This window comes from Mus caroli, unplaced genomic scaffold, assembly GCF_978045245.1.
Source record: "Mus caroli unplaced genomic scaffold, Mus_caroli_1 scaffold_6, whole genome shotgun sequence".
Classification (NCBI taxonomy): Eukaryota; Metazoa; Chordata; class Mammalia; order Rodentia; family Muridae; genus Mus; species Mus caroli.
The window spans coordinates 39813698-39834312 of NW_028227261.1; the positions used below are offsets into that span (position 1 = coordinate 39813698).

General features: G+C 50.2%; 2 protein-coding genes across 2 annotated transcripts; one reads left to right on the forward strand and one right to left on the reverse strand.

Moving 5' to 3' along the window:
• Positions 1-5640: 5640 nt before the first annotated feature.
• On the reverse strand, positions 5641-15002 carry Hectd3 (HECT domain E3 ubiquitin protein ligase 3). Its single transcript, XM_021159751.3, has 21 exons — positions 14550-15002; positions 14215-14375; positions 13870-13962; positions 13656-13791; positions 13293-13408; positions 13091-13204; positions 12892-12974; positions 11784-11949; positions 11500-11581; positions 10143-10325; positions 9952-10004; positions 9740-9804; positions 9544-9647; positions 9179-9298; positions 8984-9073; positions 7552-7758; positions 7235-7364; positions 7063-7137; positions 6837-6918; positions 6631-6702; positions 5641-6539 (listed from the first exon to the last, which is right to left on the reverse strand). The coding sequence occupies exons 1-21, from the start codon at positions 14916-14918 to the stop codon at positions 6455-6457; spliced, it is 2586 nt and encodes an 861-aa protein (XP_021015410.1). The 5' UTR covers positions 14919-15002; the 3' UTR covers positions 5641-6454.
• A 1086-nt stretch (positions 15003-16088) lies between these two features.
• Urod (uroporphyrinogen decarboxylase) lies at positions 16089-20558 on the forward strand. Its single transcript, XM_021159345.2, has 10 exons — positions 16089-16160; positions 16793-16905; positions 17027-17106; positions 17185-17247; positions 17472-17669; positions 17769-17930; positions 19028-19165; positions 19293-19393; positions 19488-19554; positions 20327-20558. The coding sequence occupies exons 1-10, from the start codon at positions 16141-16143 to the stop codon at positions 20486-20488; spliced, it is 1104 nt and encodes a 367-aa protein (XP_021015004.1). The 5' UTR covers positions 16089-16140; the 3' UTR covers positions 20489-20558.
• Positions 20559-20615: the final 57 nt, after the last annotated feature.

A 20615-nucleotide genomic window follows, 5' to 3' on the forward strand; every position in this document is an offset into this window, starting at 1 on the left:
TTTCTGAGACAAGGTCTCACCATGTAGCTCAGCCTGGCCTCAAACTTGATGTCCTCCTGCCTCCACCATTGCAGTCCTGAGATTATAGCTGTGAGACACTACATATGACTGGTAATATAAATATGTTAATAAAAACAAACTTTTAAAAGAAAATTTTAACAAGAATAGTATTATTTAAAATCTTCCCTAGAAGATTATGTTTAGCTCCCAGAAAACAGCTGAATGTTCCCTTCAAGTGTGGTGTATGGTGGTTTTAAACAATTTAATATTTAAAAATTTTGGAGATATACTTGTCATTATTTGTGTATAAATGTTTTTGCTTGAATGCATATACACGTGCATCACCTGCATCTCTGGTGCCTGGAGAGGTCAGAAGAGGGTGTTGGTCCCTTCTCATTGGAGTTGCAGGGAATTGTGAACTGCTATGTGGAAACCAAACCTTGGTCCTCTGTAAGAGCAACAACTGCTGAGCCATCTCTGTTGCCACTGATGTATGGTTTTGGTTGAATTATATAGTTGTACTTAGTGGGGGGTCCTTTTGTCATTGTTTGGTTTTGGGGTTTTTTGGTGGTGTTGGGGTTTAAAGATAGGAAAGGGCTCTGTCACTAAACGACATTCCAAGCCTTCTTTATGTTTTTAGTCTTTTTTAAAATGTTACTATTTATTAAGTGGAATGCTCACCATGGCACTTGTATGGAAGCAGCCAGAAGACATGTTGGGGAGTCAGGGTTCTCATCTTCCATGTGTGGGCTCCAAGGTTCAAGTTCAGGTTGCCAGGCTGGCAGCAAGCAAGTACCTTTACCTGCTGAGACATCTTGTGCCTGGGCCTTCTTTGCCTATCTATCTATCTATCTATCTATCTATCTATCTATCTATCTATCTATTATCTATATACCTACCTACCTACCTACTTACCTGAGAGTGCTGGGACATAAAAGTGTGAGCTACACACCTGACAATCCTTAACGTCTTACTTTGAAACAGAGTCTAAATTGCCCAGGGTGGTCTACAGCTTGTGACCCTCCTCCTGCCTAGCTGGAATTACTTTTCCTCCTACTGTGTTGCCTTGTCTAGCCTTGATATGAGGGTTTGTGCCTAGTCTTGTAACTTGTTATGCTGTGCCCCATTGATATCCCTGGGACACTGGCTTGGTTTTTTGTTTTTTTTTGTTTTTTTGGAAGGAAGAAGGAGGAGGATCTAGGGGGGAAAGGAGGTGGGAGAGGAGGGAGTGGAGGAGAAGAGGGAGGGGAAACTGTGGTCAGGATGTAATTCCAGGACAGCCAGGGCTACATGGAAAAACCATCTCAAACAAAATACCCACATCAATAAAAACTTTCAGTTATATGTGTATGAGTGTTTTGCCTACATGTATGCCTGGTATCCATAGAGGCCAGAAGAGACCACTGGGTCTCCTGGAACTGGAATTACAAATGATTGTAAGCCATCCTGTGGGTGCTGGGAATTGAACCCAAGTCCTCTGGAAAAGCAGCTAGTGCTCTTAACTGTTGAGCCATCTCTCCAGACCTCTTCATGTCCCTTTATCACACTGGATAAGGGCTATATTTTATTTGTTCCATTCTTCCCAGGACCCAAGATCTGCTAAGTAAAGTATATTTAATTAGTTGGAATTTTCCTTCAACATCCTATTTGGTGATAGAAAAACTAGACCAAAAGCCCAGGCGACCGATACCTCTTCTCTTCAAGTTGCCTTCTAAGTTAGTTCATGTTATTCCCCTGTGTGTAGCTTCATGCATATTAGTATATAGCATGCATACAGGAGGCACTTTGTAAATGCAAATTAGAAATGAGTTGTTCTGCCAGGTGTGGGTGTGGTGGTACACTTCTTTAATCCCAGCCCTCAGGAGGCAGAGACAGATGGATCTCTGTGAGTTCAAGGCCAACCTGGTCAACAGAGCAAGTTCCAGGACAGCCAGGGATGTTACACAAAGAAATCCTGTCTTCAGAGAGAGTTGAGGGCTCCTGTGGGTCCCGCTTGGGGTTTAATAATAAAGACAAGGAGGCTCAGCTACCCATCTAGACTCAACCCCCCCCCCCCCGCCACTGTCTCTCTCTCTCTCCATGTGGCTGTGGCTCTCTCCACTCTACCTCCCTGCCCTGCTCCAGTTCTGCTAAATCCTTCTGCCCCCTTCCCCCTTCCCCCAGCATCAGCAGCCAGCATACAAAAAAACCCTATTAGTATGGTGGGAGAGGTATCACAGCTTAGTCACTGTGAACCAATCAGCAGCAGGGCTACACTTGACCATCTCTTCCCTCGCCCTGCCTTCGGCCAGTCTAAGGGCAACTGTGAGCTTCCCAGCAGGCAGCTTACTTTTTAACAGGATTCTCTCAGAGAATCTTCTTTTGGGGCAGGTGAGGAAACAACAAAAACCTGGTGTTGTCTGCACAGCAATGAGCAATTGAGAATACAGGGACACTCCTTCATAGCCAGTCGATAGGATACGTGTGGGGTAGATTACCCCAACGTGTTTGTGTGTTGTGTGTGTGTCGTGTACTCACACACATACTGCATACGTGTGGGATGGGGTAGGCTCAGAAGGCAATTCTCTGCAATGTGAGACACAAAAGAAACCTTTCAAAAGTTGGGCCTGGGCTCACAGATATTCTTCCCACAGTCTGCTAGAGAACTCTCTTTGGGAATTTGCTGGCCACCTCATACTATTCCATTTGGCCGTGGGCTTGTCAGTGTGGTGAGGAATTGTTATTTTAAGAGCACTGAGTGAAAGAAAGAAATGAGAAAAGAAACAGCTTTGGCCACTTACTGCAGGAACTGCAGCACTTCCAACTTAGTTGTTGCACATCAGCCTGGTGATTGCCCAAGTGGGGAATAGTAACTCAGAGAGAGCAGCAGCTGCTGCTTCATTTACTATAAAATGCTTGGCAGGAACTACAGTAACTAGGACTCCTTCAAGCACATAGAATTCCCACCATTGGCTTTGAAGGACAGTGTAGACATTGGTATTCTAAGCCAATGGGCCAGATTTTTAAAGAAGTAATTTGATCAATTTGGTGATTTCACACTTTTATCCCAAACCACATTTCAGACGGTTGATTTTTCCCCTTTTTTAAGATTGGAAAATATGATTTTGAGGTCATATTTTACTCATTCATCAAGTATTTACTCGGTGCCTATAGCTGATGCCTGCTTGGAATGACCCCCACTTCAGTCTCCTTCCCTAGGACAGCTTTAGGCTCTTGGGATCTATCTGAACAAAGCTAGGACCCAGCCTCTGTAGAGCTGACATTCTAGCAGGCCTAGCAGCCTAAATTATAAAGACGTTTAAGTGTTGGATGGTGTTTGATAAGTTATTTCTCCACCAGTGAAAATGAGCCAGTTCAAACAGATTAATATAAAGGCAGGTTTATTGGGAAGCTGCACTTGGGTGGGCAAATTCACTGGCCCCAAGGAAGCAGGCCAGGGAAGTCATCTTGGGGAGGGAGACAGAGGGGAGGGGGCAGAGAGAGAAAGGAGAAAGGGAGAAGAGAGAAGAAATCAAAATGTCTGGATTATATATAGAAGAGTCTCTGGGGGAAGGGCAGCCCAGCCCCTGGGCTGGAAAGTTCAGGGTTAGGTGTGCCAGGCAGGCACTGAGGGATGCTGGGAGAACCTGGAGGCCTGGTCTGCTTTGGATGTAAAATATGCACCTCAGGTGTTTTGTTCTAGAGTCTGAACCTTTTAACCCAGCACTTGGGAGGCAGAGGCAGGCGGATTTCTGAGTTCGAGGCCAGCCTGGTCTACAGAGTGAGTTCCAGGACAGCCAGGGCTACACAGAGGAACCCTGTCTCCTATGATAAGCTTCTTTGTCTCCTGGGAATGAACCAACGCGGGATGAGGTAATTAGAAGAGAGGGTGTTTGGGGGTGCGGCTCAGTGGCAGTGTGTAGTACACACAAGGTAAGGGAGAGGACAAACCGGCCAAGGCAAGGAAAGGGCAGCAGAGAAAAACACGAGAAATGAAGTTGAGCACACTCAGGTTTGAGAAAACAGTTGATCACAGGAGTGCTGACTCCACGTCACCGACCACACATCTGTAGTCATAGCAACTGAGACTCATCTTACCTCCATTACCGAGGAAAGCAAGTGCCACCCACAGGTCGCCCCTGAGCAAGCAGTGGCAGAAAACCCTTCACATGAAAGGGTTCCTTAGCATTTTGGTGGCAGATACAGTACTGCTGCAAGTTTGTGGCCAGCCTGGGCTACATAAGGAGTTTTAGACCAGGACAGCTAAGATTACAAGCAAGACCATGTCTCAAAACAAAACCAAAGTGAGGACTGTGTCTCGGAGATGTATCATTCAATGGGTCATGTAAAGAATAATAAAATGTTTCCGGGCTTATTAAAGAGCAAACTGGCTCAGCAGTTAAGAGCAGTTATAGCTCTTCCAGAGAACCTGGGTTTAGTTCCTAGCACCTACATCAAGTGGCTCACAAATGCCTGTAATTTCAGCTCCACGGGATCCAATGCCTTTTTCCAGTCTCCTTGGGTGCCTACAGTCATGCACACCCCCACCCCATAGACATCCATATATATATATGATTTTAAAAATAAAATTTTAATAGAGAATAAAATATTTCAGTGAATCCACTTAGAAGTATGATAATTCATCACCAAGAAGACACTTGCTCTACACTGCTACTTAATGAGAAAGATGCAGCAAGCTTCCGTGGGGAGTGTATGCTCTGGAGCAAACACCGACTTAGCCTCGGTGCTTTGCCGCTGGTGCCTGACATCTGTATCCACACTTCATCTCTAAATGAATAAATGCAAAGCAGGCTGAAAAGTATGGTGTAAAAGACGGCATGTGAAGGGCATGTGAAGGGCATGAGACCAACTGCTCCCCACAGCCCCTACAGGGAGGCCCTTCCCAGACACTATGGGAGGCACTCCTTCCCCAATGGAGCCAGGGGGCTTTCTGAGAAGCAGAGTTTGGTGGGTGTGTGTGTGTGCAGGTGCTGGGGCTCCCTGGGAGGGAGGGTGTTCATGTATGTCTCCTGTGGGTCCCTCAAAGCACATGGGCAGGATGGGGCTGCCCCAGGAGGCTCAGTGTGTGGAAAGATAGGTCTGGGCGCGCACACAGCCATGTGAAGAGGCTTTCTCAATGGCATGGTGAGCTGAAGAAGACACATTAGGAAAGAGTTTTAGGGCTCAGTCTGCTTTGGTGGGCAACTGACTGTTTACACTGTACCAGGACACCAAGATGGCTGTCTAGTGCATTGTGCTTCAGGGTGGAAGTGCTTGGGGTAAGACAGGGCTAGAGTCTCTGGACTTTAGATTTGTGGCATCTGGGGGCAGACAGGGGCTCCCAAGTGTATCAGGATCGGGGTGCTCATCAGCTACCCCAGCTTCACCCTCCATGTGCCGTCATTCTGCTCATCTGCTGCTGGAGGCGAGCTTCCAGACTCTGAATCCCACAATCAACTCAAAAACCCAGCCTTCTGTCCTCTGTTCTGAGCTCTCATTCCCAGGCTAGGCTCCAGATGCCCCACTGTGTCACTGTGAAGTTTACCTCTCCCATCAGGCGCACATCCCCTGCTATCAGCAGGGCGGCAGCCCCGGAGCTCCTTCTAGGACACAGCGATTTTCTAGGAGTGCCATGAGTTTAGCAGGGATCCCAAAAGCACATTCTAAAGAAACGAATTTCTCCATTTATTCAATTTCCCCAATGTAAGACGTCCTACAGGAGTGCCATGGAGGCTCTTGAGGGTAATGGAAGGGTGTGCACGGCCCTTAGAGGAAGTTTAACATCTAGGCCTTATTTTAGAGTGTGGAAACAGCAACCACTGAAATTTCAGAGAGGGCAGAAGGCCCCTCAGCTGTGAACTCTTGGGGGTGAAGGAGCGATGGAGTTGGGCTGGATATGGTCCAGAAGACAGTAGTTTGGCTGCTGGTAAAGCCGGAGTATTGAGCGGAAGTCCGTGCCAAGCCTCGGGAAGAACAAAGCTCACACACCTCTGCTATGGAAGGAAGGAGGCTAGTATGCAAGGGATGGGTACTCAACTGGGGCTTCTTTCTTAGGGACCCGTGACCAACGAAGATGACCTTACTCTGTCACTGCCCTTGCTCAAAGTACCATTCTACCAGGTTTTAAACATTTTGAGCCATGGCTGAAGCCATGAATAGAAAAAACGGGGAATGGGGGAAACCAAAACATAGTCCATTGGTTGGGGAGCTAGATCGCCCCCTTCAAGTAGCTCAGGCCTGGCGATTCCCTCTCACCAAGGCTAAATACCTAGGGAAGCAAGCCCCAGCACAGTAGGGTTCGTGGGTCTGTGGGGACTGGAGCGTCAGTGTCAACTCACGCCTCGCCTCCCACTGCGACCAAACCATACTCAGGTACAGGGCCCACTGTGCTGACATTTCTGAACCCGTCATCTCTGTTGAGACCCAAACCGGGCTGGTGTGGGTGAGGGCAGCAGGACGCGCTTAGGGCACGGTCTCACTCCTCCCAGGGGCTCATGTCCGTGTCGATGGCCACACAGTTGTATGCGGCGTAGCGGAGCTTCTCCTCGCATACCTTGGCACTATAGAAGGAGGAAGGTGGTCTGTCCGGCATCTCTGCTGCTCCCAGGGTGCCCTTCCCTGCCAGCAACCCTCCCACCTCGGGAGACTCACCTGGCATAGTGTGGGAGGAAGAGCGTGCTGGAGCAGGTAGAAGACTCAGGCAGGGCGTCTGTGGTCTCATAGCTGCAAGGTGGGAAGGGCAAAGGATTAGGAAGTTGTGGAATAACGTGTATGCGTGCGTGTGTGTGTGTGTGTGTGTGTGTGTGTGTGTGTGTGTGTGTGTGGCACCTTCTGCTCCTCTCTGTACTCATACCCACCCCAGTTTGTCCGGGTAGATGTAGATCCGAGCAGGGAGGCGGCTGCGGCCGGTGACAAAGCGCAGGAAACGGCTCCGGTCCTCTGGGGGGCGGGGGGGGGGCGGGGGCGGGGAGAAGACAATTAAGGCTTGCACTGACAAGGAAGTTCTCTAAGTTCCCGCCCGCTCTCTTTAATCCACAAGCCAGGTCCCAAGGCAAGGCAAGCAGCACTCTGCCCTCTACTGACCATTGGTGAAATTGTTCAGAGCCTCCCAAAAGTACTGCACTCGTGTGTCAGACGGTTCGAAGTCCTCAAACCGAGCTGGAGGGGCCAAGGCAGGAGTTCATGCTTAGCTCTCACTCTGCTAGTCCTTAAGCCCCGCCCCTTTGGCTTCACTGCCGTATTGCCTAGAACTCACTGAGCTTGCGCAGAGCATCCACAGTGACCTCTGGGTCCCCACACACCTTCTTTTCCAACTCTTGCCAGGTCAGCAAGTCCAGCACAGCCTGTGGTACCACCTTCAGCAGACCTGCCTGCATGGCTGCCACCTAGGGAGGAGGAAGAAGCCTGCCTGGGAAAGTTGGACACTACTTTCAGCGTACACTGGGGCATCTCTGTACTCACTGACCAACAGGAATGGGGCGCAGTCATGGAAGCCAGCATTAGGGTGGATATTGGTCGCCTACCAGTGGGCTCTGGTGTCAAGGGAAGGGCCCGCCGCACCCGTTCTCCTACCTGCTCCTTGCTCTCCTCTAGCCGTGCCTTCCGCACCAGCTGGATGAAACGGGAGCGGTCCTCATATTCCACCACGATGCCCGTGCCCCCAGGAATCAGTTCCACGACCTGCTGGTCACTCAGGACGGTGGTGAATGTCAGCTCCTTCCCAAACTTGAACTCAAAAGTCTCCTTGTCCACTCCTTCCATCACTTCCAGGAGCTTCACCTGGGGTTGGGGAGAGGCAGGGCTGTCGGTCAGCTTTCCACCAGGACAGTCTCTCCCCATCCGTAACGGGGAGTGCAGAGGCCAGGAAAGAGCTGGGAAAGCAGCAGCCAGCCCTGGAGCCTAGGGAGGGCACCTGCAGGACGCGGCACACAAAGGACAGCCAGACACTGGCTTGGTCACAAGGGAAGTTGGGAGACAGAACATCTTGGACAAAGATGAAAAATCCAAAGGCTTAAAGAATGTCTTGCTAGGGCCTGAGTGTGAGTCAAATGGCTGAGACACAGGAGCCATGAAAGGCCTTCACATGGTTCGCTCCATCCTGAGCCCAGAGCAGAGGCATAGAATGATTTAAATGAGTGAGATGAATTACCCTGGCAGCATGAGGTGGATAAGAATAGAGGCAGGGACACGAGCTTTTATAATACATGGTAGGAACAGAGGAAAGATGGCCTGAACCAGGACAGTATGAGATGGGAGAGGCTGGACAGGATGCTGGGGATCAGAGCTAAGAGTAACCCTAAGCATGGCTGCATGTGCGTGCATTCCCAGCACTTAGGAGGTAGAGCATGAAGATCAGGAGTTCAAGGTCATCCTCAGCTACATATCCTAGTCTATGTGAGACCCTACTGCAGGAAGCAAAACAGGGCTGGCATGATGGTTCAGTGCATAAAAACACTTGCCAACAACCCCGATGCCCTGAGTTCAAAGCCCTGCATCTGCATGGGGATAATCAATTCCCAAAAGCTGTCCTCAGACCTCCAAACGTGCGCCATAGTGCATACACCTACCGACTCTCTCTCTTTCTCTCTCTTCTCTCTCTCTTGCTCTCTCTCTCTCTCCTCTCTCTCTCTCCTCTCTCTTACACACACACACACACACACACACACATATGCTTTTTTACAAAAGGCAAAAAAAAACCCAAAAAAACCCCAAATCCAGAACAAATACAAACCCCGATAAAGACCCTGATAACTACCGCAGAGGTAGATAGAGCGTGGCTCTGAGCCTGAAGCCTGAGAGGGCAGTGGCCTGGGGATAAGGTGCAGAGTCTGCAGAGTGCAAGGCTCAACAGTACCATCTTGAGTTAATGCATGGGTGGACCCAGGTTAAGGAAAGAAGTGAGGGCTGGAGGTAAGGATTTTAGGAGTTACCAGAACAAAGCTATCAGTTGAAGCCCCAGGAGTCACACAGGTACTGGGGAGCGGTGGGTCGGAGCCCTACTCACCAGCACGGAGTCCACAGCTGGGAAGTCCTTGCTCCAGCTCACTTCCTCTCCAGACAGCTGCTTCCACACAAACCCAGGCAGGGCCAGGACCTGCGTGACAAACACTGCTGTCTTCTTACTGAACTGACCAGGTCTGCTGGCCTTTCCTTTGTGGGACCTGGGCTCAGCTGACAGGGTGACGATTGGGTTACTCACCAGGAACTCCTTACCCCGAAGGGCAGCCCCCATCAACTGTCCAATCCACTCATACTTGGCAAAGTCTCGGCAAGAGGGATTTGGCACATACATGTCCCGGGCCTCACCAGTGCCATTGCCCTGCCCCAGAGACAGAGCTGTTAGCAGGGCATGTGGTAGACCCTATTTCCCTACCTAGAGTATCACACAGACATTACCAGAAGTCTACTGCCCCACCCCATCATCGTGGACATTCCTGTCCACTCCTCTCCCTCGGTGCAGAGGCCGCCTCAGGCAATTCCCTCCCTGCCCCTTCCAGCTCTATCAGGCTTTCTAGAGGTTTGCAGAAATGGCAGAAATTTGGTAGTGGCTGGGAATACAATTACCTGGTTCGCTGTGCGCACAAAGAAGGGCAGAGGCACAGGGGTGTCAGCTGAGCTGGGGCACAGCTCTTCTGACATATCTGCCAGGCTGTCACGGAAGCCACCTCCTGAAATGACAAATGATTTCAGCTGGGCACCTCAGATCCCGAGGCTCTAACACCCTAATAGTCAACAGTTGGAACCCATGTCAAGGCCTCACCTTGGTCAATGATCCCTTCTGCAATGAATTTACATTCCCACCACTGGTCATAGCGCATGGGCCACCTGTAAACAGGGATGATGGATCTCCACTATGCCAGGGCTGGCCTCAGGCACATTAACAGGCCCAGAGACCAGCCAGGAAAAGGACCACAGAGTGTGGCAGCGAGAAGTAGCAGGCACTGTGTGCCATCTTTTACCCTCACGCCATACCTGTAGTCCAAGGGTTTCTCATACTTGTCAGAAGGCTTGAGGCCTTCATAAACCTGGGGAGCAAGAGAAGGTGGGAAGGAGTGAGAGCTGTAGGGAAGTCTGTGTTAAAGAGCTGTCCCTATTCTTGCCCAACTCTCTCTTGAACCGAACCCTTCTGCCCTTTACTGACCCTCCCTCAGTCTGGTCCAGACCTGGGTGAAGACAGCATTCTTGCAGGCAGGGTCCCGAGAAGGGCAGGCACGGTGTTCCATGGCAAGGCGGCGGTTGATGTACAGCCTCGGCATGAAGCTGGGCTTGCTGCTTTCTGAATCACGCAGGCACTGTGCTACCAGGCTGGGCCGCTGGCGTGACAACAGTAGGAACTGTTTCACTTGCTGGTGAGGAAAGGTGGCCAGGGCAGAATGAGTGGGCAATCGGCTTATGTGTAGGCCCTGGGACTTTCTACAACTAGACCCAATTCCACCATTGCAGTCTATGTCTAGTCCGTTCTGTTCTTGCCTCTAGTTTTTCCTTTAAACTAACCATGAAGGGGAAATTTGGAACAACAACACAAATCTAACATTCTCACAAGCTTTCTGAGACTTCCACTGACCAGAGAAAAATCCCTACTTCACAGCCTGCTACACAAATCTCTTGAGAAGAGACTGTGCTTCCCGTCAGCCAGTTTCTAGCCTCATGTCACACCCAGAGCTAGCTGTATGGGTTCCTCAGGTCATGTGGAGCTCGGGGACCCTCAGGGCACAGCTGCCCGCCTGAGGGAGGAGTTACTTTTCCTCCTCTTCTCCTCCTCCTCCTCCTCCTTCTTCTTCTTTTTTGGTTTTTCGAGACAGGGTTTCTCAGTGTAGCCCTGGCTGTCCTGGAACTCACTCTGTAGACCAGGTTGGCCTCGAACTCAGAAATCCACCTGCCTCAGCCTACCAAGTGCTGGGATTAAAGGCGTGTGCCATCATGCCTGGCTTGTCTATTGCTTACTTCGCAGCCTATCTGGAAACTAGCCCCTCAAACGCTAACTTCTGGCCACTCATGTCTGGCTTTCTTCTTGTTCTTGGTTCAGAACCAGTAAGGGTCTAGCTCCAGAGGGGTTCCAGGAACTTTCTGCTAAAGAATGAAAGAACTAGCTGGGCATGGTGGCGCACGCCTTTAATCCCAGCACTCGGGAGGCAGAGGCAGGCGGATTTCTGAGTTTGAGGCCAGCCTGGTCTACAAAGTGAGTTCCAGGACAGCCAGGGCTACACAGAGAAACCCTACACAGAAAAACCAAAATAAAAATAAATAAATAAATAAATAAAAAGAACTAAGGAGGTAGGGAGATGGCTTAGTGGTTTAGAGCACTGACTGCTCTTTCAGAGGTCCTGAGTTCAATTCCCAGCAACCACATGGTGGCTCACAATCACCTGTAATGGGATCCGATGCCCTCTTCTGGTATGTCTGAAGACAGCTACAGTGTGCTCATATAAATAAAATAATTAAGTAAATCTAAAAAAAAAAAAGAATGAAAACTAGGCAAGTAGCCCAGTGCCCCGATAAGTATTGCAGGCCCAGACTCACCTTAATCTCACTAAAGGTGCCCAGGGTGTGGTCCCATGCAGGTACTAGGTGGTGCAGGACACTGTCCAGAATTTTGATGAATCTGTGGTAGTGTGGTAAGATAAAGAGTTAGGCATGGGTGTAAGACCCCAGTGTCTAATCCACAGGGACAGAAGCGAGGCTCAGGAGGTGCTCTGGCCCTCGAAGCAGAATAACTTATTTTACCAGACTTTGGGGCCTCCTCCATGCAGATTCCCAAGGCTTAGGGAAGGGAGGGAGGCCTGCAAGGTCAGGACCATACCTACCTCTGCAGAAGAACAGCTCTGCGGTACAGTACTTCTGGGTCAGTGCCTTCCAGGCGTGGATATCGAACCAGACTGGCCGGCTGGAACAGGTCTGCATTCAGCCCCAGCTCCCTCTGTCTAGATGATTTGATCTTTACCCCTCGAAGACGGACATCAATCCCATCATCTGCGGATGGGGGGTGTCAGGATATGGCTCTTTACTGAGCCTGCTGCTTTCTTGGTTCTCAGACCTGGGAATGGCTACCAGCAGTGGGCATTTTGTCACTGTTAACTACGGAGGCTTCAGAGATTCTATCACAATTCAAATATATTCATTCAATCTCTATGCTGCTGGGATGCCTGTGGATCCCAGCCCAGCTCCTTTCAGATGAGCCCAACCACCTCTACGGCTCTAAGGTTGGCTTATACCCAGTACTGTATACTATCTCTGGTCCCGAAGTGTACTGGCTAGTTTTGTGTCAACTTGACAAAGGTTGGAGTTATCACAGAAAAAGGAGCTTCAGTTGAGGAAATGCCTCCACGAGATCCAACTGTAAGGCATTTCCTCAATTAGTGATCAAGGGGGGAGGTCCCCTTGTGGGTGGTGCCATCTCTGGGCTGGTAGTCTTGGTTCTATAAGAGAGCAGGCTGAGCAAGCCAGGGGAAGCAAGCCAGTAAAGAACATCCTTCCATGGCTTCTGTATCAGCTCCTGATTTCTGACCTGCTTGAGTTCCAGTCCTGACTTTCTTTGGTGATGAATGTGAATTGTGACTGTGTAAGCTGAATAAACCCTTTCCTCCCCAACTTCCTTTTTTTTTTTTTTTGGTTTTTCGAGACAGGGTTTCTCTGTATATCCTTGGCTGTCCTGGAACTCACTCTGTAGACCAGGCTGGCCTCGAACTCAGAAATCCGCCTGCTTCTGCCTCCCGAGTGCTGGGATTAAAGGCGTGCGCCACCATGCCCGGGCGCCCCAACTTGCTTCTTGGTTATGATGTTTGTGCAGGAATAAAAACCCTGACTAAGACACGAAGCTTTACCCTAACTCCAAGTCCACTCTCTTCTCTCCTCTCCACATTATCAGCCTGCCCTCACCCACATCCTGGAATTCCTTATAGTCCTGAGCCCTACCTCGGCACTCAACGATTCGGATCTCAATGATGGGAAGGTGGACGGTCATGTCCTCTAATACACAGACATCCCCGATCAGGGTCCTAGGAGCCAAGTATAAAGCAGTTCAGATATTTGCTGCCACAGGCTTTCAGGAACCTCTGGGGTTCCATTCAAGCTGAGCTTGGTCCCGCCCCCCACCCCAGGACAGCTTACTCACTCGTCAATGTTCACGTCACTCAGCTTCTTCAGGTTGTCCCCTTCACCCCCATAGATTACTACCCGTTTGGGCATGAAGTTGTCATCTGTGGTATCCACTGTGAGTAGCAGCTTCCTGAGGACCCAGAGTATGTATGCGAATGAGTCTCTAGGCACCCGCAGCACATGGCTCATCCACCCTGTCATGCCCAGAGCCCACTCACTTGACAATTGTGCCTTTCTTCATGGTAAGCCGTACCCAGTGTTGGCACTGGGACCCATCACTCTCCCAGTAGGTATCTGCATTGCTGTCTGTCAGGCAGGACACATTGAACTCCTCCTAAGGTAGGGGCAGAGAGGTGCTGTCACACTGGGCATGTGTTTTGGGTCAGGGAACAGAGACAGCAGAGTTGGAGTGGGTGTGGGGTAGGAAGGGTGTCTGGGGTTCCTTAAAGGGGTTCCAAGGGTAGTGGGACTAAGTATGGCCTATGGGGACGTGGGTTTGGCCCTAGTTTGGTGATGGGAGTTCTGGATCTAGCATTGAGGGATGTGATTGTATCTAGGCACAGGAGGAGTCCAGTACCCACCGTATAGGAAGAAACATCTATGCTCTCCACGTACTGCTTCACACTACCCAGGTTCTCATCTTCTTTGCCCAGGTGGTCGTATAAGAAGTGGATCAGGTCCTCGTCGCACTCATATGTCCATGTTGGGGGCACATAGCTAAATAGCCCCAAGCCCCTAATTAGGTTGGATTCAGGCCCTGCTCCCTCCTCTCCCACCCCGGTCCAGATAACTCACAGTAGCCTTTGTATAGCTTCTGTGTATGCCTCTGCTGGCTGAGGCCTGGACCCCAGGCGATGTGAGTAGGTCAGGTCCACTACCTGTTCCCATCTGTGGGCACAGAGTGGAGTAAATGAGGAGGGAGGTATGGGAAACAGGACACCACCTTCAGGATCTAGAGCCCTGGAGCTCTAGCTCCAAGCCTCTAGAAGCCTCATCCCCCTTCAGGTCTCATCTCTGCCAGTTCTTACCCTACCTCTACCCAAATCTCTCTCTCACACAACCCAAGGTTTAGATTTTGGTTGTGTTTCCAAACCCTTCGCATCCGCCAGACACCAAATAGCGTCCTTTGAGTTGCAGGACCTGAGCACCGGCCGGTAGTCCACGCCAAATAGCTGCTGCTGCCGCTGCAGGTGGTCGGGAGTGTCAATAGGTACAAGGCGGGCTCCGCCCTCTGCTGGTCGACACACTAGAAGCCAGCCTTCGTCCAGACTACAGTCACTCAAGTGTTCAGCCAGCTGCTCCTGCAGGGACGAGTCAGATGGGGACAGAAATCAACTCAATTGCTCGCCCAGCCCAGCCCGGGGCAAAGAGCACTGAAAGCAATGCCAGCTCATTATGGGATAAGGGGGCGGAACAACCAGGGCTCTGGCTAGACCCAGGGGTCTTTTGTGGGGTCCCTACCAGCCGGGGCGCACCTTGGTCAACTTCACCCAGAGCCCGTGGCCATTGCACAGCTCCTCGCCGGTGGTGCGCACACAGGCGCCGCGCCGGAGCTCGATACTGTCACGGGCGGCGCGCAGGGGTCCAGAGCCTGTGCCCGGGGCAGGGCCCACGGCTCCCACACGCAGCCCCAGGCCCTCTGCTTCCCACACGGGCAGCAGCACGCGCGAGGGTCCCGACGGGTCCTTGTACAGCTTGTAGAGCACTTCCCGCGGCACGAAAGCTAGCGCCGCAGGCAGTGGCAGCCCGGCCCGGAGGCTCCGCGCCGCCTCCGCCAGGAAGCGCACGCGACCCAGGAGCTGCCGCGGGGACTCAAGCGCCGCACTGGGGCCAGGGCCGGCCATAGCGAAGCCGCTGAAGTGAGACTCCTCCAGGGAAACCCTGGCCGGCCGCAGCCAGGGGACAGCAAGCAGAGCTTCCCACCACACCCGGCCCCACCTCCCACCCTACCTTACCGTATGTTTTAGATTAAATGCACAACGTATTACCACCATAGTGTCAGGTGTTCCTATTTTGTAACCCGCCACCGAGTGCTTCTATCCTTGTTCAGTCTTTATTCGACCCACTCTGATGATTTCGAGTCCTGTCTTTGTCTCCCCGTCCCCAACGAATATTACATTTGAAGAAATCTTTTTGTTGTTATTGTGTTGTTTTGTTTGTCTGTGTAGTCCTGGCTGTCTCAGTCTGTAGACCAGGTTAGCCTCAAACTCAAAGATCCTTGCACCTCTACGATCCGACTGCTGGGATTGACAGCGTGAGCCACCACGCCAGGCTTGAGAAATCTTATAAAAATTGTTCAACTATCTATCCTAGGGGGCGTGTGACTAAAATGTTTGGTAGAATGACCCCTTTTCCAGTCACTGATAGGAATGTACAATCGTTCTGGATAGATGCTATTTGTTGCTTCTAATTCCAGGAGACTAATAATCGTTGCCCACTTAAATGCGATTTTTGGCTTCCTAGACGATTGCTAGAGCAGTTCCTGTCCTGCTCAGCACTCTTTTTTTTTTTTTTTTTTTTGGTTTTTCGAGACAGGGTTTCTCTGTGTAGCCCTGGCTGTCCTGGCACTCACTTTGTAGACCAGGCTGGCCTCGAACTCAGAAATCCGCCTACCTCTGCCTCCCGAGTGCTGGGATGAAAGGCATGAGCCACCACGCCCGGCCTGCTCAGCACTCTTACCATTTCTACAAATTGGTTAGTAGTGTAAATGTAGAGCCTAAAATCTTCGGTTCCTATACAGCCAGACAACACTGTGAGACTCATGGACGGGAGAGAGAGCGAGGCTTGTGCTAAGTCTTCTATACCACAGATGAGAAAAGTTTTAACATGGATTGGGAAGTCATTTCTTTTGGGGGCATTTGCTACTGCGTCGCAACAGTGGACTTTACGGTAAAAAATTGTTTGGGTCCTACGGGCAGCAGGGAGGGCAGCCCCACAGCTGTCATTGGATCGGTCACGTGGTTCTCAATATGGCGCCGCCCAGGGTTCTCTTCAGGAAGGGGCGGGGCCTTGGCTGTCGGGGCGGAGCCTCAGATTAAAGCGGAGACCGCTCAGTTACTGTTTACCATGGAGGCGAACGGGTTGGGGTGAGTTTTCTGCTGCACGCGCTTGTGGCTACGTTGCTTTCTGATCCGAGTCTTCCAATTCAGGGATATGTCCTTAAACTCTTATTTTTATTGGAGCTCTCCAAGTCCGAACCCAAGTCGCTGAGATTCCAAATCTTGCTGTCATGGAACAGAACCTTTTCCGCTCCCTGCCCCCCTCTTCCCGCAGTCTCCATTCCAGGGACTACCGTGCGGTACTGCGTCCCGAGACTTTCGAGGTGACTCAGAACTTCTAACTAGCACCTGGGACCATCAGCTTTGATCCTTTCTCTCTCGTTTTGGGGATCCTCAGCTTCTCAAGCTTGCCACTCGGTTCCCCAGATTAACTCCTTTCCCCTAATCCCCTTACTGGATCTTCATTCCACTTCCCTAGTCCCTCCAGTTTCTTTGAGTTTTTGGAAAGTGGACAAATGTGTAGGAAAGAGGCCCTAGTGGGGCCTCCTCCTGGGAGCTTGTGCGCCACTTGATAGAGGGGAGGCGGTGGGCGGGGAGCCATGGTTTGCAAGCAGGTCTGGAGGAGGCAGATAACGGCCCGACTGAACCCGTGCCCTCCCCGAATCCCAGTCTAGCATAATGACATTTACTCCTACCTGTACCTTTCACCTGATCTCCAGACTCCAGAATTTCCCGGAGCTGAAGAATGACACGTTCCTGAGAGCAGCCTGGGGCGAGGAAACAGACTATACTCCCGTTTGGTGCATGAGACAGGCAGGCCGCTACTTACCAGGTCAGGGGCAAAGCTGTGGTCTAGATAAAACCTGAAATTCTAGATTGTGAAGTTCTTCAGGAGAAAATAGTAACTTTGGAAGACCTCGTGGCTGAGTCCTGTCCTCCATCTCCCCTTGTAGAGTTTAGGGAAACCAGGGCTGCCCAGGACTTCTTCAGCACCTGCCGATCTCCCGAGGCTTGCTGTGAACTGACTCTGCAGGTGAGGGCCCCACGAACCAGGGTGGGGTTCATGCCCCCCAGTGTGTCTCCTTACTAACCTACTTGCTATTCCCTGCAGCCACTACGAAGGTTTCCTCTGGATGCTGCTATCATTTTCTCTGACATCCTTGTTGTACCCCAGGTACTCAATCCTGATCCTGGATTGTGGACTTTAAAAAAAGAGGGGAGAGGGAGGAAGGCACTCATTGGAAATCCTCTGTCCTGTCAGGTTTAAATACATAACCGGGAAGAGGCAAACACTAGGGATGGAGTTTGCAGGGGGGTTTAGTCTTTTCTTTGTTGCATATGTTGAACAGAAACCTCTGAGTTCCAGGTTGTGTACCCAAATATTTTATCCCCCTTAAGGCATTGGGCATGGAGGTGACCATGGTACCTGGCAAAGGACCCAGCTTTCCAGAGCCATTAAGAGAAGAGCGGGACTTAGAGCGTCTACGGGATCCAGCAGCAGCGGCTTCAGAGTTAAGCTATGTGTTCCAAGCCATCACCCTTACCCGACAACGGCTGGCTGGACGTGTGCCACTAATTGGCTTTGCTGGTGCTCCGGTAATGTGGCCAGGGGTGTGGATGGAGCATGGAGAGGTCAGGCCCCTAGATCTGGAATAGACAAGGGATCCTATGTCTGCCATCCGCATCTTTTTGTAGTGGACCCTGATGACATACATGATTGAAGGCGGCAGTTCAAGCACCATGGCTCAGGCCAAGCGATGGCTCTACCAAAGGCCACAGGCCAGTCACAAGCTGCTTGGCATACTCGCTGATGCTCTGGTCCCATACCTAATAGGACAAGTGGCTGCTGGTGCTCAGGTGAGTCTTTAGGGACAAATAGGTAAATGGTTTCCCAAACTGGAGAAAGCAGGGATGTTACTTTTCCTCCAATGATCTGGTTAGAGTATCTAAGTGGTTCTCAACCTTCCTAATACTGTGACCCTTTAATACAGTTCCTCATGGTGTGGTGACCCCAACTATAAAATGATTTTGTTGCTACTTCATAGCTGTACTTTTCCTACTGTTGTAAATTGTAATGTAAATATCTGGTATACAGGAGATCTGATATGCGACCCCTGTGAGGGGGTCATTCTGCTCAGAAGGGGTTGTGACCCACAGGTTGAGAACCATGTAGATTCTTAGCCCTTCCTGAGACTCAGCAGGGCTTTAAGGTCTGAGGGTCTGGAGAAGGTAAAACTATTTTTTTTTATTTATTTATTTTTTTGGATTCACCTGTTTCTGCCTCCCAAGTGCTAGGGTTAAAGTATGTGCACCACTGCCTGCCTGTCTGTCTGTCTGTCTTTCTTTTCTTTTCTTTCTCTTTCTTTCTTTTTCTTTCTTTCTTTCTTTCTTTCTTTCTTTCTTTCTTTCCTCCCTCCCTCCCTCCCTCCCTCCCTCCCTCCTTCTTTCTTCTTTCTTTCTTTCTTTCTTTCTTTCTTTCTTTCTTTCTTTCTTTCTTTCTTTCTTTCTTTCTTTCTATCCCTGGTTGTCCTGAAACTCAATCTGTAGACTGCCTCTGCTTCCCAAGTGCTGGGATTAAAGGTGTGCACATCCGCTGCTGGCTTCTATTTTTTCTTTTAAGGCAAAACTTGTTGTGCCTCAGGGAATGTGTCAGGGTTTAAAGTCACCTGAGGAGAATTAAGATATCATGTGTCGGAGCTGGTGAGATGGCTCAGTGGTTAAGAGTGCCGACTGCTCTTCCGAAGGTCCTGAGTTCAAATCCTAGCAACCACATGGTGGCTTACAACCATCCGTAGCAAAATCTGATGCCCTCTTCTGGAGGTCTGAAGACAGCTACAGTGTACTTTCATATAATAAATAATAAATAAATAAATCTTTAAAAAAAAAAGATATCATGTGTCTGTGGAGCCTGAGGCACTTCCTCTTTGTGTGTTTTTCTTGTCACCTGTTTATAGGCATTGCAGCTCTTTGAGTCCCACGCAGGACATCTTGGCACCGAGCTCTTCAGCAAGTTTGCACTGCCCTATATTCGTGATGTGGCCAAGCGAGTGAAGGCTGGGTTGCAGAAGGCAGGCCTGGCACCAGTGCCCATGGTGAGGACTGGGACAGGTGGAGTGAAGGTTGCAGCACTCAGCCTGCATAAACTGAAATCACCACTGGAGGGCAGCAAAAGTGCACCCAAGAAAGGCTTAGCATCAGCGATCTGCTCTTTCTCTCCAGATCATTTTTGCTAAGGATGGACATTTTGCCCTGGAAGAGCTGGCCCAGGCTGGCTATGAGGTAGTTGGACTTGACTGGACAGTGGCTCCAAAGAAAGCCCGGTGAGTGATGGAGGAGTGGGCAGGAGAGGCTGAGGTGGAGGGGGTAAAATCCCCAAATAATGCAGCGAGACTGTGGCAATGGCTCTGCTTCCAGGGAACGTGTCGGGAAGGCAGTGACCCTGCAGGGGAACCTGGATCCCTGTGCCTTGTATGCATCTGAGGTAATAATTGGGTCCAACATATGTGTACAAAGTTTTCTCTGTGTACTGTGCAATAGTTGGGAATCACATGCGTATGGTTTATTATACCTGTCTCTCCTTTCCTCAATTCTATACACACAATGTAAACTCTAAGAAAGCAGGACATTTTTTCAATTTAAATTTTATTTTTGTGGCTGTCCATTTGTCTGTCCCGCCCACGGACACTCCTTGAAGCTAAGGACTCAACCCAGAACCTTGTGCTTGCTGGGCAGGCTTTCTACCACTGAGTTAAGTCCCTAACCCTGCCTCCCTGTTTTGAGACAGAGTCTCATGTAACCCAGGTTAGCCTCAACCTCACTGTATTGCGGAGGTTGGCCTGGAACATATCTTCCTGCCTCTCTCCCCTAAAGTGCTAGGATTATGGATATACCCCATCACACCCAGCTCTCATTTGTATTTTTTGGTAATATTTATTTTTTATTATTGTGTGTTGGGTGTTAGGTCTGTATCTATGGTGCATATGAGGAGGTCTAGGACAACTTTGTGGAGTCAGTTTTCTTCTTCTACCTTTGTATGGGTCCTAGTGATTGAACTGAGGTCATCAGGGGTTGCATAGCAAGCACCTGACCTGCCGAGTCACCTCACTTCTATTTTCTTAATGTTTGGGACCTATGAGGCGTCTGATAAGTTGTTAATGACGGTCACACTGTGTGGAAGCCCTCCTGTGCACGTGTGTGGAGGGAGGATGCAGCTTTGTGGCCTCCCTGTAGACAGTGCCCTCTTGGTTCTCTAGGAAGAGATCGGTCGGCTGGTGCAGCAAATGCTGGATGACTTTGGGCCTCAACGCTACATTGCCAACCTAGGGCATGGGCTTTACCCTGACATGGACCCAGAACGTGTAGGAGCCTTTGTGGATGCTGTACACAAACATTCACGTCTGCTTCGACAGAATTGAGTACATGCCTTTCTGCTCAAGTGCCACCAACAGAGATTGTTTCCAGGAGAATAAAATTTCCAGAGTTGGAGTCTAGCATGTTCCTTTGTAAAGGCTTATGTCCTTATCCTCAGTTCTTTCTGAAGCC